This window comes from Macrotis lagotis, chromosome 1 (genome assembly GCF_037893015.1).
Source record: "Macrotis lagotis isolate mMagLag1 chromosome 1, bilby.v1.9.chrom.fasta, whole genome shotgun sequence".
Classification (NCBI taxonomy): Eukaryota; Metazoa; Chordata; class Mammalia; order Peramelemorphia; family Peramelidae; genus Macrotis; species Macrotis lagotis.
In genome coordinates this window covers 355,714,346-355,740,675 of record NC_133658.1, presented here as the reverse complement: position 1 = coordinate 355,740,675, position 26,330 = coordinate 355,714,346, and the positions used below count along the sequence as shown (strand labels likewise).

At 39.3% G+C, this 26,330-nt stretch overlaps 1 protein-coding gene across 1 annotated transcript; it reads left to right on the top strand.

Annotated features, from left to right (window-relative positions):
- The first annotated feature begins 859 nt into the window (after positions 1-859).
- On the top strand, positions 860-17,037 carry AAR2 (AAR2 splicing factor). The gene is made up of 3 exons (XM_074212036.1): positions 860-1,768; positions 4,752-4,981; positions 16,480-17,037. Exons 1-3 carry the CDS (start codon positions 1,024-1,026, stop codon positions 16,654-16,656), a joined length of 1,152 nt encoding a protein of 383 aa, XP_074068137.1. The 5' UTR covers positions 860-1,023; the 3' UTR covers positions 16,657-17,037.
- The last annotated feature ends 9,293 nt before the right edge of the window (positions 17,038-26,330 follow it).

Here is a 26,330-nt window from a genome sequence, read left to right as displayed (position 1 = left end):
TTTTCTTCCTTAAGGATATGATTTTTCTCTCATCACATTCAACTTAGATCAATGAATACCATGGAAACAATGTGAAGACTAACAGACTGCCTCCTGTGGGGGGTCGGGGGGGAGGGCAACGAGATTGGAGGAAAATTGTAAAATTCTAAATAAATAAATAAATTTAAATTAAAAAAATTGATTCTGAATTCTTCCTTTACCCCCTCCCCCATGAGAAAACAAGAAATGTGACACCAATTATATATGTGTTAAATCTTACAAAACATTTCCATATTAGCCATGTTATAAAGAAAGGAAGGGGGAAAAAAATCAAGTAAAATAAAGTGAAAAAATTATGTTTCAGTCTGCACCAGTTCTTTTGAGGTAGGTAGCATTTTTCATCTTAAGTCTTTCGCAATTGCCTTGGATCAATACAATTATTATTATTTTTTATTTTAGTTTTTTAGTTTTTGCAAGACAAGGGGGTTAAGTGGCTTGCCCAAGGCCACACAGCTGGGTCATTATTAAGTGTCTGAGGCCGGATTTGAACCCAGGTACTCCTGACTCCAGGGCATGTGCTTTATCCACTGCGCCACCTAGCCGCCCCGATCAATACAATTATTGATCAGAATAGCGAAGTCGTTCTCTCCTTTTCCTTTCAACAAACATTTGCGGGTTGATCAGTATTTGTTAGGCCTGTGCCAGGCCCCGCTCCAGGCAGCGTCAGACACTAGCGGGAGGGAGGTTGGGGGAGGTGCAGTAGTCCCACAGGGGTGGAAGGCGGCACCTGAGACCTAGGAACGCCGCTCGCGCCGGCCCCGGGCCGAGGGGGAGCGTTTTCCCCTTGCACCCGCGTCCCCGGCGCGGAGGAAGCGGCGGCACTTCCGGCGCTCGGCGGAAGCGGCCTCCGAGGAGCCGTTGCCGGTCCCCGCGCTGGGCAACTGTCCCCGCCCTCGGGGCTCCTCGGCCTCGGCTCCTCCGTCCCCGGGCCCCCGGGCCCCGAGCTCGGCTTAGGACTCCCGCGGAGGGCGGCGGGCCGTCCCCATGGACCCGGAGCTGGCCCGGAGCCTCTTCTTCGAGGGCGCCACGGTGGTGGCCCTGGACGTGCCCGAGGGCACCGAGTTCGGCATTGACTGCAGCTCGTGGCGCGTGGGCCCTCGCTTCCGCGGCATCAAGATGATCCCCCCGGGCGTCCACCTGGTGCACTACAGCGCGGCGGGCCGCGGCCCGGCCGGGGCCCGCGAGACCGGCCCGCGCACGGGCTTCTTCGTGGCCCTGCGGCCGCGGGGGCTGCGGCTGCTGCGCTGGGACGCGGCCCGCGAGGAGCTGGACCTGAGCCCGCCGCCCGAGGAGCAGCTGGAGGCCGTCCGGGCCAGGCTGCGGGAGCTGGATCGCTTCCTGGGGCCCTACCCCTACGACCGCCTGAAGAAGTGGGTGTCGCTGAGCAGCTGCCTGGGCGAGGAGGCCGTGCGGCGGCTGCAGCCCGAGAGCGGCCAGATCTGCGCCTTCTCGGAGGTGCTGCCCGTGCTGGCCCTGACCCACACCAAGGACCGCGCCGAGCGCGGCCCGCCGCCCGCCGCCCAGTGCCGGAGCTACCGGGAGGGCCTGGCCCGCCTGCCCCAGATGAGGCAGAGGCCCGGCACCGAGATCCGCTTCACCGAGCTGCCGCAGCAGACCTACCCCGACGGCGCCAGCCCGGCCGAGATCACCAAGCACAGCATGGACCTGAGCTACGCCCTGGAGACCGTGATGGGCAGCCACCACTTCAGCGGGCCCCAGGATGTCCTGGGTAGGTAGCGGTGCCTCCCCTTTTGTCCCGAAGCTCCGTAAAGGGGCGGCCAGAGTCACGGTGCTGGCCGGAGAAGAGCCCGAAATTCCCAGCCCTTAGGCTTAAGGGACCGAGCTTCCCCCTTCACGAGAGTCGGACCGGTCGTTTTCCCATTCTGATGCTTTAGCTGTCTCCTGTGTAAAGTGAAGCATAATTCTGAAGGGCCTCTTTGCGCCCTAATAGCTTATAGAAGGGACTCACACTTTTATAGCTTCTCTTAAGCGATCGTAGGACAGACGGACCAAAACTGATCTAGTTCTCCTGTATGTTGCAGATGGCTTGATCCTAACACCCAGAGAGAGGAAGGTACTTGCCTCAGGTTATAGATGAACTCAGTCTTCCGTCTTCTACCCTTTTTTTTATAAAGATTTTATTTTGACTTTTACAATTTTTCCCCTGATATTACTTCCCTCCCCCCACCCCCCACAGAAGGCAATTTGCCAGTCTTTACATTGTTTCCATACATTGATCCAAATTGAATGTGATGAGAGAGAAATCATATCCTTAAGGAAGAAACAAAATATAAGAGATAGCATCACCAGTCACCTACAGAGAAACCAAGGGACACTCAAGTTTAGTTGTTTTAATAATGGATCTCAGCTACTTTATGTGAATTAAAAGGTAACTGGTAGATTTGCAGCATTGAACACATCTGCTCTCCTTAATGGTTCATCATCATTTCCCCCATTGGACTCCTCTCTTTGAGGAATAGTTTGTTCCATTACTCTGTAACCTCTTGCACATCCTGTAACCCTCTTTCACTCCCCTGCGACTTTCCTGCAACTCCTGCAACTCCTGCAGTGCTTCCATGTGTCTTCAACATCTGTCCAATCCCAAAGTAATTATAGTGTGTAAAGCACTGAATTGTGGGTCAGGATGCTTGAACACTGGGTGCCAGTTGCTACCACTTGCTCACTCTGTGATCTCAGATATGTCTCCTGTGGGAGTCAGTATCCCCATCTGTGCACAAGAGTGTAGAAGTAGATGATTTCTAATATACCATTCACTTCAAAAATTCCTGTTTTGTGAGTCACAGATCATATATATTTATTGTCCTTAAGAATTGTGAAACCTTAGAAATTGTTGGGATAGTTTCCCTTTAGAACCCAGGTATTTGGGTTCCCACATTTCAAGCTCCATTTCTTCGAACTATTTAATTGGAGCTGAGCTTGTGTTTAGGAGCATCTCATCCCCTACTTGCCACAGTCAAGTTACTCATGTTTTGTTTCCCCCCTTACCCCACAGCTCTATAGTATTTTTTCACATTCAGTTGCTGCTTTTGAAGGAAGAGATGCTATGAAAGTCCCTCCAAGTCTGTGGCCAGAGTGAATGGTGATTAAAAGATAAAATGTCCCTAGGCAGATGCAAATGGACTAGGAGGTTTCTAGGATATACATACATACATACATATATATATGTATATATATATATATATATATATATATACATATATATATATATATATATATATGATCAGAAATAATCAAGTCAGGACAAACCTCAGTTAAAGTAGGCAGGCAGTGAACATTTGTTAAGTTCTAACAATTTGTCAGACACTGCTAAGAGATGGGAATACAAATTCAAGCACCTGCCTTCAAGGAGCTTACATTCTAATGGGAGAAGATAAAATACGCAAAAAAGTGAAAATGGAATGGAGGGGGATAAGAGGAATGGTGACAATTCAAGGAGTCTGAAGCTCAGCCTGGACCCTTTCCCAGAATAGGGACCCTGGAAAGAGTCCTCCCATTGGGAGAAGGGGGAGAGCATGAGAAAAAGGATGTTGCCTCTGAAAGACTTCCTGACCCTTATTAGGAGAGAGACTTGGTTAGTAGCTATTTGAAGCATTTTGTATTGAAACCACGACATATTTATACACACACACACACACACACACACACACATATGTATGTATAAAGTATACTTATAATATTTTATATAAATATACTTATGAATTTCTTTTGGAAGCAAATCTGAAACTAGGGAGTAAGTAGAAAGCTACTGAAGTTGCAAAAAGAGACAACTTTTTATAAACAGACATGGTTGAAACTTGTATTGATATCATTTGTTTTTATATCACCTTTATTTTCAAATATATACCTCCTTCCTCTCCTACTTGGTGAGCCATTCCTTGTCACAAAGAATAAGTATGGAAGGCAAAAAAATCAGTTCAGTGAAATTAAGCAATACATTAACTGAATCTAACAGTACATGTAATATTATATACCCATAGTCTCCATTCTCAGCCAAGAAAGAAGGTATACTTTTAATTCAATCTCTTCATTTTACAGATGAGAAAAATGACTCTTGTAGCAAATAGATGGACAGATGACTTAAACTGAGGTCTTTTGACCTTCAGTCTAATGATATACAGTGTTTTCTTCCTTAGTATTCTCTTGCCCACTTGTGATTTCATCCATCTTCCCCAAATACTCCCACCAAGGTGACCTAAAAATTGATAGCTGTAGTCAGTCAAGGTCATCCATTCAGTATGAAAGGTAATTGAGGAGACTAGTGAAAAGTAGATGAATCTTTAGATACTGTAGACTTTGCTTTCTTGATTCTGATTGAAGGAACTATCTGGAACAATTTTTGAGTAAATAGGGTGTTCTACAGTGGTTCATCTTATCTCTTTCTCAGTATGTAAGGTCACTGTTGGTCTTAGTGAAGACAAAGTAGAGCTATTCATAGTGGAGGTCAGAAGACCCCCAAATCTAGCTCTGGCTTTGTCAGTAACTGGTTGAGACACCTCACATTAAGTTACTTTGTCTCTCCAGTCCTTGGGTTCCTACTCCATAAAAACAGGAGGAGTGGACTAAGGTTCTTTCCAGCTCTGGCACTGTGTGATTATGTATCTTAAATAATGTCATTATCATAGAGATTTTACATTAGATAATAATTACCAGATGTTCTCCTGAGAATTGTATTTCCTTTTCCTGGAACTCAGCTGAGCTGCAGTTTGCCTTTATCTGCTTCCTGATTGGGCACGTGTATGATGCGTTTGAACACTGGAAGCAGCTGCTGAACCTCCTGTGCAGGGCAGAAGAAGCCATTGGGAAGTACAGCGCCCTCTACAGCCAACTCATTTCCGTCTTGTACCATCAGCTTTCAGAGATCCCTGCTGACTTCTTTGTGGACATCATCTCTCAAGACAACTTCTTAACCAGCACCTTACAGGTAAGCTTTCCTTCCTGGTGGACCAGCAATCTTTGACAGAATAGATGCTTAATAGAAAGTTTTGGTTGGGTGAGAGAAGAAAGAGACTCTTAAATAAAGTCTTCCAAAATAGCTGTTACAACTCTATGATTTAAATGGGTGCTTTCTATTTCCAAGCATTCTGCTAAGAGATAAAAGTTTTTTCATTTCCATTTCTCAAGGACTGGGATAGTTTCCCAAACCCTATAATCACTCCATGTTTGAGGTATTCAGCCTGAAATAGTGATTTTACTTCAGCTTTATACTTCAAGCTTGAGTTTTGAAGATTATTATTAGAGAAATGTCTAAAGCTCCTTAAATTTCATTTGAACATAAAAGTTACTTTGATTTCCTTTTTTCAAACAAAATGCTGGCTTCTGCTGTGGTTCTCTTCAAGAAAAAAGGAAATTTCCTTTTAACTTAGTAATGAAATTTTCATTATGAACTGTAATTAGGAGAGATGATTCAAATGATGGATAGTTTTCATCTTGTTCTGCTTCTTCCGTTTTCGAACAGCTTGGTCTCCATAATGTACTTGTAACGAGTTTCTGCCCATTATGTGGTTCATTTATTTCCTTAGGCCTAGAAGCCACAGAAACCTGAAAACTGTTGGTTTCCATTATCTTTTCCCCAGTGAGCTGCTTCTTCCTGTGTATAAAAGTGCTTTAGAAATCCTTCAGTGCCTAGCACAGTCTATATTTGGTCAGTACTTAGTTAATATTTGTTGAAAAGTATTCTTCCCCTTATAGTACTACTGCTTTGTTCTCTATAGTACCTGGCCTGTTGTTGAGCACTTGGTAAGATCGAGAAGTATGTATTAATTTGTGAAAGTGACAGCCTTCTCTAACTGTACCCCAAATCCACTCACTGTTATGAATAGAGATGTTTTATCCATCAGGATGGTGGCATTATCTGACTTCTGCAGGACATTTCAGTATTTTCTACCATAACTAGAAGTTTGAAATGAGTCGATTCATTTATAAACTGAACCTGGTTTAACTAATTTGAGGATCTTTTGGAATGATCATAACATAACAAATATGCATTGAATCCTGTTGTGTGCAAAGATCCCCCTCACACAATCTATGTTCCAGCCAAATAAATTAATAACTATTGTTCCCTATACATGACATTCCATCTCCAGCCTTCATACTTTTGTAATGATTCTCTTTCTCCCTTTTTTGTATACTTAGAATGCTCTCCATCTTCATTTCCATCCCTTGGAATCTCATCTTCCTTCAAGTCATGTGACTTTAGTGCCAGTTTCTTTGTATGAAGCCTTTCCTGATTCCTACAGTTGCTACTCCTTTCTCCCATCCCATTATATTTATTTTGGGTCTATCCTTTACTTCTCTGTGAACCTGTTTCCCATAAGTTTAATGTAAACCCTTCGAGGGAAAGAACTGTTCCACTTTTATATTGTATCCCCCATATTGAATAGTGCTTGGCTTGTAATAGATGCTTAATAAATACTTGGTTGCTAGATACAAATATAAATAACATCTAGTCCCTGCCCTCAAGGAGCTTATAATATGGTAGGAAAAAAATAAGACTAGGAATAACAATAATAGAACAGCATGAGAGGTAGAAAGGTAGAAAGTGCTTGAGTGTTTGGAGTGAGGGATAGGTAAAGGAAAGATATATATATATATATATATATATATATATATATATATAGTAGACAGTACATTTAAGCTGAACTTGGAATGATGACTGGTATTTCAGCTATCGGAAATTAAAATAGGGGATAGAAAGGGGGCATTTTAGGTGTAGAGAATGGTATGTGTGAAGGAGGCAGAAGAGTTCTGGATCTATTTGGGGATCATTTAAGTAGACCTATTTGACTAGACTTCAGTCCACATGAAAATAAGTGTTAAATAAGCCTAGTAGATCAGAGCCAATTTGTACAGGATCTTAATTTCTTGACCAAGAATTTGGACTTTATTTTCTATACAACAGGGAGTCTCTTGAAAGATTTTGAACAGGGGAAATGACCAAAGATAATCATTAGGAAGATTACTGTAACAGCATGTGCAAGGATAACTGGAGAGGGAAGGACTAGAGGAGGGGTAAGTCCTCCTAGAGTAACTAGAGGAGTTAAGGGCTAAGTCATAAACAATCATAAAGTTTTATAATTGCTTCTTGAATAAATATCATATAAACAAGGGGAAAAAAGAGAAAAAGGAAATGCCCTTATATGAGAAAAGATTCTTTTTAAAGTTACTGGCCTCCATGAGGAGGCCTCTTTGAACTTGGACTGAGCATCCTGAAGGTGGTTTGACTTCAGTCTCCTTGAGATCGAGTTCTTCCTATCCCTAAACACAATAAAAAAAAAAAAATCATAGAGTTAGTTTAACCATACTAAAGCCAGTCTGTCATTGACCCTCTAGGGCATCGTCAGCACAATAGACAGCTGAGTTCTAATTGCAGGATCTTTTTTGCCAGAAGTGATTTATGAAGCAGAAAGAGCCCAGCTGGATTTCTAGATTCCCAGGTGGGGTTTATAAAGCTGAAGATTGGAAAAATTTCTTCCTTTGCCTTTTAAATGAGAAAAATTGGTATATTTATTTAGAAAGCAATAAATGACTCCCTCTTCCCCCTCCCTTTTTTCATTTTTTTAGTCTTTATAGAAAAATTATGTTTTTAAGTGAAAAATAACACATTAATTTAGTCTTGGGAAAAACTGAAAGATTCACTGGCCTTATGATTGATTCAGTGATTCTAGCTCAGGGACTTGCAATGGTTTGTTTTATTCACTCATTTAAGTCATTTCAGTTGTACCTGATTCTTCATAACCATATGGTTTTCTTGGCAAAGATAATGAATGCTATTTTCTTCTCCAGCTCATTTTTCAGATGAGGAAACTGAGGTAAACAGGGTTAAGTGACTTGCCTAGGATCACATAACTAATGTCTGAGGCTAGATTTGAACCCAAATCTTCCTGACTCCAGGTCCGGAACTCTGTTCATTGAACCACTTACCTACCCTTTGCCATTAAAATTTATTGAATTGAACAGATAATTGTTTATTCTTGGTGACTGTTGTGGGTATGAAGGAAATAGTTTAAAGAGGAACTTCTGTTGTATTGATATGAAAACAGCAACAAAACAGTGATATTTGCAAGATGTCATAGATAGAATTACTACTGTGGTAATCTGGAGCTTAAGTTAGAATCAGGTTTTATCACTAACTTGACATTAATTATTATCTTAGAGCAGTCATTTAACACAAGCTGTTACCCCTTCCTCACAATTTGAGAGATTTGGGCTAGATATATCAACTTTGGTTATTCTCCAGCTTTGTCAATAGTTTTAATATACTTCATTTTCTCTACCCTATCACCTGTTTTCATCATCATGAACCTAAATATTGGGGTTTTTTTTTGCTTTTTTTTCCCCAATAGTTATTTTATTTTATTTTTCCAATTACATGTAATGAAAGTTATTCAACATTCATCCACATGCATATGCATATTTATAAGTTACATAATTTCTTTCCTTCCTCCCCTCAATGGCAAACAGTCTGATGAAACATCGTACATAAACATTTTAACATGTTTAAAGATTAGTCATTTTCTGTATGAGAAATTAGGACTAAGGGAAAAGAGAGAGAAAACCATGAAATAGGAAAGAAATACATAAGAGAAAATTTTAAAACGTGGACATAGTGTTCATTCAAATTCTATAGGTTTTTCTTTGTTTTGTTTTGTTTTTCTTCGTCTGAATGTGAATAGCATTGTGCATAACAGGTCTCCCAGAGTTGTCCTAGTGTCTGAACTGCTGAGAGGAGCTGCATGCATCAGGGTTGATCAGCTCACAGTGTTGTTCTTAATGTGTACAATGTTCTCTTGCTTCTGCTTCCTTTGCTCAGCATCAGTTCCTGTAATTCATTCCATGCTTCCCTAGAGTCTGACCATTCGTGGTTTCTTATAGAACAACAGTACTCCATAATATTCATATACCGTAACTTGTTCAGCCGTTCCCCCCCAAATGATGGGCATCCCCTCATTTTCCAATTCTTTGCCTCTACAAAAAGAGCTTCTATGAATATTTTGGAATATGTGGAACTTTTCCCATTTTTTATGATTTCTTCTAGATATAGACAGTATTGGTATTGCTGGTTCAAAGGATATGATCAATTTTATTGCTTTTTGGGCATGGTTCCATATTGTTCTCCACCAACAGTGTATTAATGTCCCAATCTTCCTGCAACCTCTCCAACATTGATCCTTTTCCCTTTCTGTCATTTTAGCTGATCTGATAGGTATGAGGGGATATCTCATAGTTGTTTTAATTTGCATTTTTCTAATTAGTAATTATCTGAAAACTACCTGTTCATATCCTTTGACCATTTATCAATTGGAGAATGACTTGTAATCTTATAAATTTGCTTCAGTTCTCTATATATTTTAGAAATAAGACCAATAACAGAACCCCCTAGCTGTGAAAATTGTTCCCCAGCTTTCTGTTTTCCTTATAATCTTGGCAACATTGGTTTTATTAGTGCAGAAACTTTTTAATTAAATATGGTCAAAATCATCCAGTTTGCACTTTATAATGTACTGTATTTCTTTTTGTTTTGTTTTTTAGGTTTTTGCAAGGCAAATGGGGTTAAGTGGCTTGCCCAAGGCCACACAGCTAGGTAATTATTAAGTGTCTGAGACCAGATTTGAACCCAGGTACTCCTGACTCCAGGGCTGGTGCTTTATCCACTGCGCCACCTAGCCGCCCCATTTTTAGAGATTTTGTTTTGTTTTGTTTTGTTTTTTAGGTATGTACTCTATTTCTTGTTTGGTCATAAATTTCTACCCATTCCATAGATCTGACAGGGTATTTCTTGATCTATTAATTAGTCAATGTTATTGCCCTTTATGTCTAAATCATGTATCCATTGAATTATGGAACTGTTTTGTTTAACCTCAAGGCATTTAATTTCTTCTGTCCTACTTCAGTCACAGGCCAGAGTTGATCAGATTTTAGACATCACTATATCTTGGAGTTGTGCCATCTCCAACTGAGGATTTTTAGAGAAAGTAGAGATTTTACAAGTTTTGTCTTTTCTAAACAGATGATATGGTAACTTCTGGGTCTCTCTCAGTTAGCCCTCATCTCATCTTTCTCCCTTCCTCTGCTATTAAACTGATTACTCAGCTTCTTCCATTGGTAATCTGATCAGTTTTTATGAGTTTGATTATATATTTTTTTCTTCATATGACTTCCAAAAATCTATATATCCAAACCTGTCTCTTCTACGTTCTAATCCCCCATCTCTGTTTGTTGGATATCTCTGTTTAGAAGTCTTGTAGACATTTCCAACTCAATATCCTAAAATGGAATTTAATATCTTCCCTTTTCCAAACTTCCCTGTTTCTGTTGAGGGCACCCACTTTCTTTTTTAGCTGATTAGCTGCATACCTGAAAGTCATTCTTGACGCTTAACCTTTCCTTCACTACATGTTGTCACTTGACAAATCTTGTCCCTCCTACTTTCACAACATATCTCATATCCATCTCCTCTATAGTTACATGACCCCCACCCAAACCCTCATCACCTGATGCCTACATTGTCACAGTGACCTCCTACTGACCTCTTTGCTTTCAGGTTCACCCTCCATACTTCACCTAACTGCCAATATAATTTTCTTAAAACACAAGTCTTATCATCTGTTTTACCTACTCCAGAAGCTTTATTTGCCTTTAAGACAAATACAAACTCTTTAGCTTGACATATAACCTAGCTTTCAACTACTTTCCAGACTTAGTTCACATGATTCTCCTTTATGAACTCAGCATTCTACCCAAAATGATTTGCTTACTGTTCCCTAAAGTCAACAGTTAATCCTCCTACTTCTTTACCTTTTTTAATACAGATAATCCACATCTTATACATACCCAAACATAGCCCTTTTCTGTTCAATCTTTTTGTAAGTGGCTTCAATTAAAGCACAAATAGTATATTTACCAAATTTTAAAATGGCCTGAAGTAGGAAAGAGTTAACTGATAAATTGGATGGTAGAATTGGAATCCAGGAAGGCATACACTTAACAAATTGTTTGCTAAATTGAGTTGAATCTGACGCAATGCATTCAATCTAAAGAGAAGAAAATAGGAATAATGAAAGTTCTACCTTTGTTACAAAAATCAGCTACATAGAGTTAATAACAATATATGTTAAACATTTCATTAGATATCGTCAACAACCTTGATGGGTTATATTACTTAAAGTTCAAGAAACTGGGTCTAAGAGAGGTTAAGTGACTTGCCTGTGGTCACAAAGCTAGCAGGTGTCAGAAAGCAGGTTTAAACTCAGGTCCTACCTACCTCCAAGCCTAGCACTTTTTCCACTATATCAGCTGTCTCAAATAGGATGGGAAAAGACTCCCTAACCAAGAATCTATGTTTTTCTAGGCTTTAGGGAAGTCACCCCATATCCATAGTTGTTAAAGCTATTTATTAAGGCTATCATTCTTCCTTGAACAAAAATTTTGATAGTGTGTAACTTTCTATATTTAGATTGTTTATTCCTTTGGAATTCATGGTTATATACACTAGTCTAAACTATGTTCTACACAACTGCTGTCCACTTTTCCTAATGGTTATCATTGAATAAATAAGTTTGCTCAATAAAAAGAAAAAAATAACTAAAACTCTTAGGGCTTTAGTAAACTCAGTATGTGATAAGTGTGACATGACAGCCAAAAAAATAATACCACCTTGTTGGGGTGGTTAGGTGGCGCAGTGAATAGAGCACCGGCTCTGGAGTCAGACTTATTATGTGTCTGAGGCCTGAGTTCAAATCTGGCCTCAGACACATAATAATTACCTAGCTGTGTGGCCTTGGGCAAGCCACTTAACCCCATTACCTTGCAAAAAAAAAGAAACAAAACCTAAAATACCACCTTGTTTATACTATATTTGGAGTATTTTCTTCTCTTCTGGGCACCTTGTTTTAAGGAAGAACATTGACAAAATGGACCCTATCCAAAAGATGGAAACCAGGGATGATGAAGAGACTTGAAAAATGCCATTCAGGGAATAGCTTAAATAGCTAGTAATATTTAACCTAGGAAAAAAGAAGACTTTGGGTGATCAAGAAGGAGAAGAAGAGTATATGAGAAGATGAGAAGTAGATAGGATATATGATCCATATCTTCAAGAATATGAAATCATAGGGAAGAGGAATTAGGTTTGTCCTACTTCAACTTATAGGGCAGAACTAGTAACAATTGATAGTAGTTGTAGAAAGTCAGATTTTACTCCAGGATAAGGGAGAAATTTCTTAACACTTGGTACTGGACAACAGTAGAATGAACTGCCTTCTGAAGGTATGAGTACCCCATTACTTGAGGTGTTCCAGAAGAAAATGACATATTTATTAATTGTCTATGATGTTCAAAGCACTGTGCTAGATATAAGGAATATAAGACAAAAAAAAGGACCAACCCTAGCCATAAAGCATTTGCAGTCTTATTGGCAACTACTAGGAGTTGTTATAGAGAAGTGAGAGACTGGTTGAGACCTCTGTAGACCCAACTGCAAAATTTAGTTATTCATTCAATTTTCAGACTTAGTTACAACATTAATCTGAAGAAAATTCAAAATAAATTGTTTTAAATATTTGCATCTTTATCTGATTATTAGGGAAAAAAGCTTTCAGGGTTATATCTTTTCATAAGAGTACATTAAAACATTATTAAAATAAGTCTTTATCATTTAGGATTAAAATCAGAATTTAAGTCAAACTCAAATATATTCTTTATCAAATTTAATATTGTCACCTCCTAAATCCAGCATCCAGCATGCATCTTCATTGTGGAATTTAGGTAGGAGCTCTTGACAATCTAAGTCTGGAACTTAGTCAAAAGTTCCAGTCAGCAAAAGAATTACTTTGTATTGCCTTAGTCACTTGACTTTCTTCTTCCTTATTACTTAATCAAGCAGCAAGCATTTATCAAGGATCTATTCAGTATGCACGATGTGATAGGTGATAGGGATAGAAAGACAGATATGCTCCTATTCTGAAGAAGCATACATTCTATCAAGATAAAATGTATAACATATAATTTCATACAAAATAGATGAAAAGTCATTGGTGGGGGTATTAATTACTTAGTGTGGAGGTGTGAAGAAAGGGTTCTTGGGAGAGGCAGCATTTAATTTGATCTTTGAAGGAATCTTAAGAATTCTAAATGAAGGGGCAGCTAGGTGGCGTAGTGGATAAAGCACGGGCCTTGGAGTCAGAAGTACCTGGGTTCAAATCCGGTCTCAGACACTTAATAATTACCTAGCTGTGTGGCCTTGGGCAAGCCACTTAACCCTGGTTGCCTTACAAAAAGCCTAAAAAAAAAAAGAATTCTAAATGAAAGTTTTAGTGGTTTAAACCTGACTTGGTTATGAAGGTCGAAGTAAACCATTCTTTGTAAACAGCAGGAAAAATTGTCTTCTGGCAAAATAATTTCTAACATTCCACACTCTTGTTTTGCTTGTGCCTAAATAACCAGACATTGGACTTAAGATTTGTATTGTGTTTTAGGTTTTTTTTTTTTTTCCAAGGCAAATGGGGTTAAGTGGCTTGCCCAAGGCCACACAGCTAGGTAATTATTAAGTGTCTGAGACCGGATTTGAACCCAGGTACTCCTGACTCCAAGGCCTGTGCTTTATCCACCGCGCCACCTAGCTGCCCCTAAGATTTGTATTGTGAACAATAGTGACAACAGATTGAAATAGTCATTTTCAGAGGGATTATAGAAAGCCTATTACACTAATATATATGTTGATGTGCAAGAGTCCAACCATTTTTGGAAAGCAGCTTGGAATTTTGTAAAGAAAATGACTAAAATGTTCACAACCTTTGACTCAAAGATCCTACTGACAAGTCAGTAACAACAACAAAATATACACCAAAATATTTATAGCAGCAAAAGTAGTTTATAGTAACAAAGAACTAGAAACAAAGTAGATGTTTGTCATATGGAGAATAGCTAAACATAAACAAATTATGGTACATGAATGTAATAGAATATTATTGTGCTTTAAGAAGCATTGAATATGATTAATGCAGAGAAGCATGTAAAGGTTTATGTGAATTGATACAATGAAGTGAGCAGAACCAGGAAAAACACAGTTAGTGACTATAATAATGTAAACTGAAAGAACAACAACTTTTAAATAAAGCAGTTGAAGTGTGAAATTATGATCAAAGTTGGCCCCAAAGAAGAAAGATGAGAAACCACTTTCTTTCCCCTTTATTTGCAAAATAGGGGACTATGGGTGTGGGACAGTGATTACATTATAGTTCTGGCTTGAACTAAGAATGCCTGAGTTTCAGTCCTATCTTGACTCATTTAACCTCTTAGACTCAGTGTTAAGTCTTTAAATTATATTATGATCTTTTGGTGGAAGAAATTTTTAAATTAAGGACAAGTTCTGATAAGAACTTTTTGCTGCAAACACTGTGCAGAGGCTTCATCTTCTTTGTTCACCTTCCTAAATATGCCACATTATACAGATATATATATATTTATGTTTCTAAGCTTAAAAAGTGATTTTTAGACTTATAAAAGATATTTGAAAGATTGCACATATTTATATTGCTCAATTTCTATTACTTCCCTGCCGAAAGGGAAAAAACATCATGGTGTTTCAACATATTATCTTCAAAATTTATCAGAAAAATTATAGTAATTTTACATTTTTTTCTTTACAGCTTAAATAAAACTCACTAGTTTCAGTTTATCTCTTAACTGATTGTGGTACCTTGAATAAATTGCTTAGCTGGCCATTTCTCTCCTGCTGGGCCTTAAGGATTTATTGTGAGGATCAAATTAGAAAAGGGGAATATGAAATGATTTTTAAATATCTGGTATTATTGACATTAGAACAGAAAGATGTGTTGATTTGTATTTTCTCCCAGCCTCTAGTTAATGTTTTTTTTCTAATTTTATTTAAGGCAATGTGGTTAAGTGACTTGCCCAAGGTCACACAACTAGGTAATTGTTAAGTATTTGAGGCTGGATTTGAACTCAGGTCCTTCCTGACTCCAGGGCCAGTGCTCTATCCATGGTGCCCCCTAGTTAATGTTGCCTTGTGGCAGGTGAATGGGAAGCCAGTTTGTTCTATCCCCTTGTAACTAGTTGCTGCCTGATTCAGGCTGATAAGAGTGCTTGTAGGGCAGTTCAAACACCTCCACTTCCTTCCCAGGCTGCATTTTGCCCACCTCTGTTGTCCTCAGAGCTATTAGTGTCTCAATCTCTCCAGCACTGACAATGAATGTTCATTTGCTGTATAAGTCCAAAAAGCAGGAAAGAGTTACGTCACACTGGGAGCTCTGGAGGAAACTGAGGGGAGCTGGAAGTGGATGAGTCCCTTGTAAACAGAACTCTTGTAAAAGGAGACTCGAGTGTGGAACTCAATTCCATTAGATGCCTTCATATTAGCAGTTCACTCTGCCTACTGCCCTCCAGCTCTGGGAACCACTCTCCCCCCCTCTAATTCATTATTGATCTGCCATTTGTTTTGGCTGCTCTTTATGCTCTTGCCTTTAATTTTCCATGGTTTCCCCCCTCTGTAACCTTTAACCTAGCTTCCTCAGAATGAAATCATTCAAAGCAAAGACCAATAATCTTTCACTTGGGTTCTGTTGCTATGCCTGATTATGCAGGAGAAAGGGACTCAAGACTGGAATATAAAGAGGATTTGTTGACTAGGATGGAAGAAGGCAATGTTTGCTCAGCCCTCTAATACTTTAACCTAGTATCTCTGGCAATTGAGGGAAAGAGGGGAAGGGAATTAGGAAAAATCATATGATATTTTTTCCTCATTTCCTAAGACAAACAAAAAACTATACAATTGAAATAAAGAAGAAAAAGAAGGATAATCTCTAGTTGCATTGATAATTGGGAGAAGAAATGTCTAGTCTTCAAGTTGGAAAGGACCTTGGAGTTTAATCTAGTTCAAACTTACTCTTAAAGGATGAATCCCCTCTGCAACATCCCCTAATGGGATCTTTATATCTCTGCTTGAACCCTCACTACTTCATGAGGCAGTTGTTCCAGTGCTTGGGAATTCTTCCTTATATTGATCCAAAATCTGTCTTCCTATAACTGCATCTCTTGTGTTTGATGTATATGTGGCCTTCAGGCCTTTGCCACCTGTTCCTCCAAAGACTTTGTTCCTCTAGTAGCAAGGCATCTATAAATTGGATATGCTACTACAGAACACATAGGAGAGACCTTCACTTTAGTGTGAGGTCATTCTTCCTTGGACATTTATTTTCTATACAAATTATTTTCTTCTTTCTCCTCTTCTTTCTCTTCTCTTATGTTGGATAAAAAACAGCAGGTGTTCTGGGCAACAGCCAGTAGCAGCTGATCCAAAGAAAGTTATAGGAAGAGATCAACCCAGCAGGGAAATTTCCACTTCCCCATTTCTGCTTGATTTCATTTCTAAGGAATGACTTTTTTTTCTTTTATTCCCTTCAGGTTTTCTTTTCCTACATCTGCAGCACCACTGTTGATGAGACACTGAGACGGAAAGCAGAGAAGTTCAAGGCCCATCTGACTAAGAAATTCAAATGGGACTTTGAGGCTGAGCCAGATGACTGTGCCCCAGTAGTGGTGGAGCTTCCAGAAGGTGTTAACTTGGAAGTTACAGGCTAACTCTGAAACCAAAAGTAATGATTCTCTTCTTCCCAAGAGGCTAGTCATCTTGAATTTGACACTCCTTTCTTCTGGGTGTCCTTTTGAATTGAGGAGTAGCCAGAACTCCATTGTCTAATAACCTGGGTCCCTGGGGCTTCCACTAAGGTCTTTTCCCACCTCCTGCCAAAGCCTGGTTCTTTATTAGCCAATTGAATTTCACCAAAATTAACTCTTATGTAAGATCTTCAAAGCAGCTGTCTGAGTGACAACTTAATTCCTTCTAAAGGAACAGAGAAATTGAACTGGGATGGAGAGCCACCAAGTTTTCCTTGGGAAAGAGTCTTGAGATGAGTTTTGTTTTATTTTTAAAATCAGAAACTACAAAATCTACCTTTGTTAGTATTTTATTTTCCCTAAATGTCCTTCAAAGCCAGAGGTTGTTGTGACAGGTGAGAAGATTACTATGCCTGCTAAATTTTAATATTGTTTGATGTTCAGAAACAGGCTGTGTCTAAAGGAAGCCTGGATGTAAGTGAGATATGGAAGACAGTTCAGCAGTGCCAGAGGATTTCAATAGTTTTCATTCTCTACTTAAATTACATTAGGTGATCTGAGGTCAGATCATCTTATTCCACTGGGCCTAGGACAATTACTGTAGGAAACCATACCCAAAGGGTAGATTTGGAGCAGCCACCAGCATTGTCTGATGCCTCCCCAGATATCCTCTTTTCTGATCTTTCTGTAGTAGGAACCCCAGCCACGAGAATTGATGAGCTTCTCTGGAACCACATGATGAAGACTTCCCACGATGGTTTTTGGTGCTGTTCTAATTTAATAGCAAAACGAATGCAAGCTTCCTCCCCTTCCCTCTCCCCAGTATTTGTTTCCATATGTTATGGAAACTCTGTGGCCCATGTTGGGACCTCTGAATAGTGTATAATTCTGCCTGACTTCCCTGGGCCTTAATGCTCTTTCCCCTTTATTCCTTTCCCCTACATCTTCCCTATAACTGTCAGTCTTTCTGATTAATTGAAGTATTCACACAGAATGGTCCTCAAAGGTTGTGCCAATAACCTGTAGGCAAAATGTTGTACTTAAAGGGAGACTGCCCTGAACTGCTCACCTTGTCATGTTGTACAACAGAACAAGCCCCTGCTGCCACTCTCTTTAACACACACTCTGGTGCTTCAACTTTTGAATGAGAATCCTGACTGGGTAGGATTTTTAGTTCTACTTGTTTCCTTGGAGATTGCTTTATAAGAAGGTTGGATATATTAAATCTTTTCCTGGAGAATAAAATTGTTGTGTATGAATATCTACATAGGTAATATCATTGTTCCAGTCTAGAGCATTGTTGAGTTTGTCATTTCCATTCTTGCTGCACTTAAAGAGAGTTCCTTATCCCTAGCTAATTCCTGACCCCACTCAACCCTAAGGAGTAAGGTAGCAGCCAAAATTTCCTTTCCTTCATTTTACCATTGGTAAAACTGAAACAGATAAATGACATGAAGTTTTTAGAATTTTTAGAACTTTAGAGTTCATCTATTCTAGCTCTATTTATGGATGGCAAAGAACACATAACTCAGGAACTAAGTTAAAATTATATACAATAGAATTTTAATTTCTACCTACATTTCTAAATAATAGTTAACTTGCAATCATTTAATTTTTCCCTTAGTATTGAGAAATTCAAATTATTACAAGAATGAAGTTAGTAAGGAGAGAATGCCTTGAAAAGACAAATTCACAAACCTAACACTGTGTGCATGTATTTATAAAGCTGATTTGTTTATGTTTTTAGTACAGTCGATAGAAGAACTGCATTTCTGACCCACTCAGCTGCCTTGTGACAAATGATAACTGTTCTCAAATCATGTTCGTGAGAATTTCAGAGCACTCAACCAGCAGAATAGCTTCCCTGCAACTGATCTCCCTACCTATGAGCAATGACTTTCCCAACATCCTCCCATTGTAAATATTTTTTAATGTTCCTGTAGTTCAGCAGTCTGCTGTCTATTCTTTAGTTCACCAGATTTTGTGCAAACAGACTGGTCCCTATTGCACCATGGGGAAGGAATGCAGAGTAGATTGAATGGGTATATTGAGTGCAAATCATATAAGGTAGTGTAGGACTTAAAGGAAAAAAGGATACTGAGGATTACCTGCCTTGATGGATGGTGACTTTAAGCTGTAAGGAGAGGGTGAAAACTGCCTCCTAAGCACTCAGAGGATCTCAGAAGCTTTTGCTTAGGCTATATATCTGCTTGGAATCCTTTGAGAGAACCTGGCTTTGGACTTCCTCATCTTGGTTTTGAATATATCCTTTTCATTAAAATCTTCTAGTTCTTTAGCTTTGTAAATCCAATTTGTAGGTTTGTCCACTCTACTGCTTTATGCTTGCTTCTATATTGAGTAATGAATGGGAGAGGGGAAAATAGGGAATAGTTGCTCAGTGACAACTTACAGGGTCCCACCCAAGAGAAGAAAGGTTGCTGGAGATCCCCAAGAGTCCCAGTCCCTTATCTGCCAAAACTACTTACACAGGACCAAATTCACCTTTAATTATTAACTGTATCTATACTTACTAAGTCAAGATCCTTCTGTTTGTAACACTTTCTGACACTTTGGAAAATTTGAAATAATACTGTCAAGCCAGTAATGAGAATTACTGTATATCATTATAAACTGCTTAGTGGGCTGAAGGTAATGTGAATCCCAAACATTACCATTATTATTTTCAGTGTCATAGGTCAAGGGTAAAGGTCATAGCTGCTCAGAGTTGGAAGGAGCTCAAAAGGTAGACTTTGTAGAGGAGATTCATCCCTCAAATAAGTTGTTGAATGAAAGATATGACCCCTCTAGGATCTCCCAAAGGTAGGATTCTCTTAAGTCTGTGATATTTGAAGATCATAAGGTTTAGAGCTGAAAGAGATTTTTAGAGATCAAATTCATGTCCTTCATTTTGCAAATAGGGAAACTGATGCCCAGAGGCAAATGACTTGTCCCAAGGCACACAAGGTAGTAAGTAGCAGAGCTGGAAATTGAACCCAGGACCTCTGACTTCAAAGCCAAGGTCTCCACTATAGTGCACATTTGGTTCCTTGAACTGTGAACTACACTCTGAAGTATTCTATAGTGGCAATACACTCTTTACCTAGATTTATGGCTTTCCTCCCTGGAAAAGCATCTCAATTTTTTTAATATTTCATTTTATTCATTTTTTATTTGTTAAGTCTTTTATTTTTATTTTTTTATTATTTAAGACATTGGGATAAGTGACTAGCCCAAGGTCACACAGCTAGGCAATTATTAAGTGTCTAAGGCCGGATTTGAACTCAGGTTCCCCCCACTCCAGGGACAGCACTTTATGCACTGTGCCACCTAGCTGCCCCCTGTCAAGTCTTTTTATTAAGTAGATGGGAAAGGAAGACAAGTTTAACCCTTGGCAGAAGTTTTTCACATGGCAGACAGACTGTTGCTATCTTTTATCTCCCTCTTGGAATTCCTATTTTTTAAATTAATTTTTATTAAAGATATTATTTGAGTTTTACAATTTTCCCCCCAATCTTAGTTCCCTCCCTCCACCCCCCCTATGGAAAGCAATCTGTCAGTCTTTACTTTGTTTCCATGTTGTACCTTGATCCAAATTGGGTGTGATGAGAGAAAAATCATATCCTTAGAGAAGAGACAAGTCTAAGAGGTAACAAGATCAGACAATAAGATATCTGTGTTTTTCTAAATTAAAGGGAATAGTCCTTGAACTTTGTTCAAACTCCGTGGCTCTTTTATCTAGATACAGGTGGCACTCTCCTTTGCAGACAGCCCAAAATTGTTCCTGATTGTTGCACTGATGGAATGAGCAAGTTCTTCAAGGTTGATCATCACTCCCATGTTGCTGTTAGGGTATACAACGTTTTTCTGGTTCTGCTCATCTCACTCAGCATCAGTTCATCAAATTCCTCCAGGCTTCCCTGAAATCCCATCCCCCCTGGTTTCTAATAGAACAATAGTGTTCCATGACATACATATGCCACAGTTTGCTAAGCCATTCCCCAACCGAAGAAAGTTTACTTGATTTCCAATTCTTTGCCACCACAAACAGGTCTGCTATAAATATTTTTGTACAAGTGATGTTTTTACCCTTTTTCATCATCTCTTCAGGATATAGACCCAGTAGTGGTATTGCTGGGTCAAAAGGGTATGCACATTTTTGTTGCCCTTTGGGCATAGTTCCAAATAACTCTCCAGAAGGGTTGGATGAGTTCACGGCTCCACCAACAGTGTAATAGTGTCCCAGATTTCCCACAACCCTTCCAACAATGATCATTATCCTTTCTGGTCATATTGGCCAATCTGAGAGGTGTGAGGTGGAATTCCTATTTTTTTAATGAACTCAAAAAATTATTTTATCCTTGGAACCCTTAGCAATAAAATGGCCTCTCATAAGGGGCAAACACACACACATCTCAAATCATGTTTCTCACAAACTTTGTGCTTGGTCAAGCACCCCTGCTGGCAGTGTTGAAGCTTCAAAACATTCTTGGTAAGTTTGGGGCCCTTTTTGAGGATCATGGCTTTGGGGTAGCAAATAAACATGACTATGGTGCTACTGCAACCACAGAAAAAGATCCCAGGTTCTTTTGCATGTGATTCAACTTGATAATGTTTCTTGTAAAATTTGATATCATAACTGCACACAATTGCAAGTATGTTCTGACCATCACAGAGTACCTTGCCAATAAATGATTACTGAATACAAACTTGTCATGGGAGCATCCCCGGTTGTGTGCCCCAGCCCATTCTACTGGAGAGGCAAGGGTTGTATTTCCTACTACTGGACCAAAATCCATGTGTGTGAGCTTGATGACAGTTATCTTAAGCTTTTAAAAATAACTTTGAATGTATAGTCCCACAGAGACATCTTGAAAGATTTGCCCAGTCATGGTGTGTTGTCACTGTGGGGTTTTAAGAGGCTTATTTCATTATCAAGCTCCCAGTGGGGCAGGCTTTGCCTTGTATATCATCTCTATAGTCAATGGTGCCAAATGGTTGTGTTCATTTATCTACTATATTCTCCTTAGCAGGCTTAATCAGAATATGATGCAGCCTCCCTTCTGGGCTTTCTGTCCATTTAGTTCTGGAGGGAACCAGAGGTTGGAAGTTGCTGCATTAGCACAACATTGTTAGGTTTTAAAAGGCTCACATGGCAAAGTGCCTTGAAATGATGAAGGATGAAATTAATTTTGTTACAGATTGTGTCCTTTCAGTTTTTAATTTGGTTTCACGTTGATTTGTTTTTCCTCTTGTCTTATGTGTTTTGGGTGGAGAAAATAATCATCTCATATAATTTATCTCTCAATATCCCTGTTGAGGCAGGGAAAGTACTTATATTTTAAAAATATTAGAGGTTAAGTGTCTTTTTCCAAGGACACACAGCTATTCTGGGATAGGACCAAGATCCAAGCCTAGGTCTAGGTTTTTTGACTCCTCAAGAGTTAGACAACTGCCTTGTCTAACCCTATCGTTTTATTTTCACTAGCTACTAGCATGGATGAGCCCAGACCAAATGAAATACAGACTACTACAGTTTTATTCTTCAAGGAACTCAAAAATAACCATGGGCAGGCACTACTGTGGATTAAGTCCCAAGTTTTCTTGCCTGGTATGGGTAAATCTACACCTCCAGACTTAATGATCTATATCAAAAGAGATACAATGGTGCCAAGTTTCTTCCTTAATGGAAAACGTAGATTCTGCCACTAAATCCTCTTAAGCATCAATCAGTTGGAGAGTAAGTGGCTGAAGAATCAGACTTTGGAGGGCTTTCAATACTGATCTTTGATCCTCAGGCAGTAGGGAGCAATTGTTGATACCAGAGTAGGGGAGTAATGTGAGAATAAACTGCTCTGCTTGAAATTGATTGCATTTTTCTATTTAAACTTAGGATTCCCAGACAAGCCAAGAGAAGATCCTCACTAAGTGGGAAATCAAGGATACTAGAGTCATCCTATCTCACAACCAGATGCTATTATGTTTGGTCATCATGGGCAGTAGGTGGATTGTCCAACTAACAGACCAGATCCCCAGAAACCAAAAAAGGGATGAATCAATAGTCTGGCTGTCAGGATAGTTCTGTTCAGATGAGAACACAGACCAAGTGGAGCAATGCCCAGTCTGAATGAATGGGAAGGACAATGATTGGTGACAACATGTCTGTTGGTGAGTCATCACTAAATCTGTCCCCTGTGATAGAAACAGGTCCAATCTTGACCACATATGCTTTATTTTTTAAAATTTATTTTTTCAGTTATATGTAAAAGATAATTTTCAACAAAAATTTTTGTAATGTTTTCTCCCTCCCACCTTTCTTTTCCCCCCACCCCCAGGATAGTAAATCTGATACAGGTTTTACATGTACAAATGTGTTACAGATATTTCCATGTTAATCATGCTGGAACACACATTCTTTAAAGTCAGAAACGTATCACGTGTGCCAAATTTTTTGGGGGGGGGCCCTAGCTGCAAGAAAGGATTTAGGAAGCAGTTTTCAGGGTGAGACCCAAGGTATGTGAAGTCCTCTAGGACTTCCCCTCACAGACTGCTTGAAGATTTTAATTTGAACTTTGCATGCCAATTTATTATATGACCCTGCCCAAGTTTTGTTCAGTTTCCCCAACTGAAGTAAGGGTTCTCTAAGGTCTATTCCAACTCTGACATTCTGAGAGTCCATAATACTCTTGGATGAGCTCACAATGATTATTTAAAGCTTCTCCCTGTCTGTCTCCCAGGCCACCTGCCCTATCCATCTAGGTTATTTTAGTTTATATCAGTGGCTTAGGATGCAAATTTTATGCAACACTACATGTGCATTTAAAGCTGCCTTTTGTACTTACACTTGAGCTGGGAGCCCAGCTGTGGCTTTGACCTTGCTTTTCTAACCCGTAGAGCATTGTGACTGCTATTCTCTCCCACCTTTTCTCTTAGGCCTCTACCCTGCAGATCTGGAAGCTCAGGGCCAAGGGCAGGAGCCTTCTCTCAGGTCAGATTGGGGGCCACTTTGACCCCTGTATATGTTGTCTTCTCTTGGGTCTAATTGAGACCTTAAAAGGGAAGAGTGATCAGCCAAGTTTTATGGAAATATCCCTAATTTAAAATTCATTCATTTTTTTGGGTGACCTTAGAAAAGTTTCTTGACTTTTCTGTGTCTTAGTTTTCTTAATTTAAAAAATGAGGTTATTGTCTGTGATTTCTTTACAGAGTAGTTGTTAGGGAGAAATTGTGTAAGAACTAAACAATATATGGGTTAAGATCTTTCAGAATATGTATGAAATGGTCAAAGGAGGTAGGGGGGCTTGGAAAGAGAAGACTAAATTCTGCAGCTGTAGAGAAACCCTGTCATTTGAAAATACAGGCTTATTAAAAGAACTGGTTAGCTGTTCTTTAGTAGCAGCAAATCTGAACCTGGAAATTGGGAATCCTGGTTTCTTTCTCTATTGCCTCTAACTCTAGTTTTGGACAAGTCGCTTTCTCTCAAACTTAGTTTTCACAGCTCTAGAAAGAAGGTTGGACCTGGTAAGCTTGAAGTGAGAGGAATGACTTATTGAACTCTTATTTTATTCCCAAACAGTATTAATCAATTTAATGTGATGCCATAAGACTAATGATTCTTAGCAATTATTAGTGATATACTATTCTGCATTTAGTCAGTCTAGGAATACATTAATGCATATTTTATGTATATTTAGAGTTAATTAGGTAAAAAATATTCTTCTAATAGGCCACAAACTTTAAATGGCAAGCTTTAAGTTCACTGTTCACTAACCTGTTATAAACTTCACCTGCCAAATCACAAGAATGATGACATGGTGACTTCCATCCCTTTGGGTGATAAGTGCATGACTAAACCCAGTGTGGGTAGATTGTCCGAAAGATTTAGAAATCTTCTACCTTATTATTGTATCTCTGGACCACCCTGTGATCACCTTGCTAATGCATTTTTTTTGGTTTTGTTTTGTTTTGGTTTTTTTTGCAAGGCAAATGGGGTTAAGTGGCTTGCCCAAGGCCACACAGCTAGGTAATTATTAAGTGTCTGAGGTCAGATTTGAACTTAGGTACTCCTGACATACTCCTGACTCCAGGGCTGGTGCTCTATCCACTTTGTCACCTAGCTGCCCCCCATGCTGATATATTCCTGGAGGGAATGCTTCCTCTGAGTGTTTGGGTATCAAGTCTTATAAAAATAAAGCCATGGGGTAAGATGGCATTGCAGATCCTGAGAAAGATCTGAGGGGGCCATATACCCTTTAATGAGCTCTTGGCTCAGAGTTCTGCCTCAGTTTCTTTTATTGTAAATTGGACCATTTTGAACTCACAGATCAGCTATAACATTCTGTGACTAGAAAGAAGACTTTTGACTAGAATGGACATATCTGTCAATGAAGCTTACTACATACAGTTCAGTTCTCATATTTTCTGTGAGGGTGAGCACTTTGTCAGACTTGACCTCAGAACCCCAATGGAGATTAACCCTCTGGTAACAGGATTAAAAGAAGTCATACAAGGGTAGAGATGGTCAGAGACTTTGCAGAATGAGATGAGACTGACCTAGGATTTTAATTAGTATTACTGCAAACCTGGTTCACAGTATTTAGAACTGAAGAAGGGACCTCGCAGATCTGTGTTCCATGGTGTGACTTGACCAAATAGCAAAGAACAAGCTAAGACTTGAACCCAGCTCCTCCAAAATTCAGTGTTCTTTCTGTTTTGGGACAACAGCATCTGGGGTGGTACAATAAAGAGAGTTGGCCCTGGGTTCAGGAAGACCTGAGTTCAAATTCAGTCTTATTAGTTTTGTGACCCTGGGCAAGTCACTTCATCTCAGTTTTCTCATTTGTAAAATGGGAATACTAACAGCACCTACCTTTTCATTAGGTTATTGAAGACCAAATGAGTTATTTACAAAACTTAGCAGAGTGCCTGGCTCAGAGTAGATGCTATAGAAATGTTGGTTCTCTTCCTTTTTTCTATTTCACATTATTTGTAATGAATTCTCAGAGCATGGGATTCTCCCTTTCCATTGCTTCCCATCTCTCTCTTCCCCTCCCCAACTTGACTCTTTTTCCTCCTCCATCTCACATCTTTCCTTTTCTTCTTCCTCTTCCTTATTTTCCTCATCTCTTCACTTTAACTCTCTGGCTTTCCCCTTACCTCCCCTTAGCCCCTTTCTCCCTTTCTGTTCCTACTTTTCTATTTCCAACTCCTTCCCCCCTTCCCCCCCCCATATGGATTTTCCCAACACTTCCTATATTCATCACTGCAGCCGACTTTCCCATGTTGTGGTTGCAGCTCACCCACACAGCCCAGATGTCACATCCTCAATAGCTACTTAAACTTCAAATTGCATTTCCTTCATCTCCCCACCATGCTAGAAGTGGGCGAGTTGATATTCCTTAGATAAATCCAACTTTACCATTTCTATAATTTTTAAAAAATTTCTTCACAAATTGTGTTTCTGTTTATCACTCTATTTTCAAGTCTAATTGATTATGATTCTTTGCCCTACCTAGGGTTCTAACCAAAAATCTGTTTTGCTTTTCAGGTCAGAGATCAAGTTGTGTAAATCTTTTTACATATTAGCTTATTTTTTACTAGGGGCCCACTCTAAAGTAAGGAATTTGAGTTCATATCTGCCT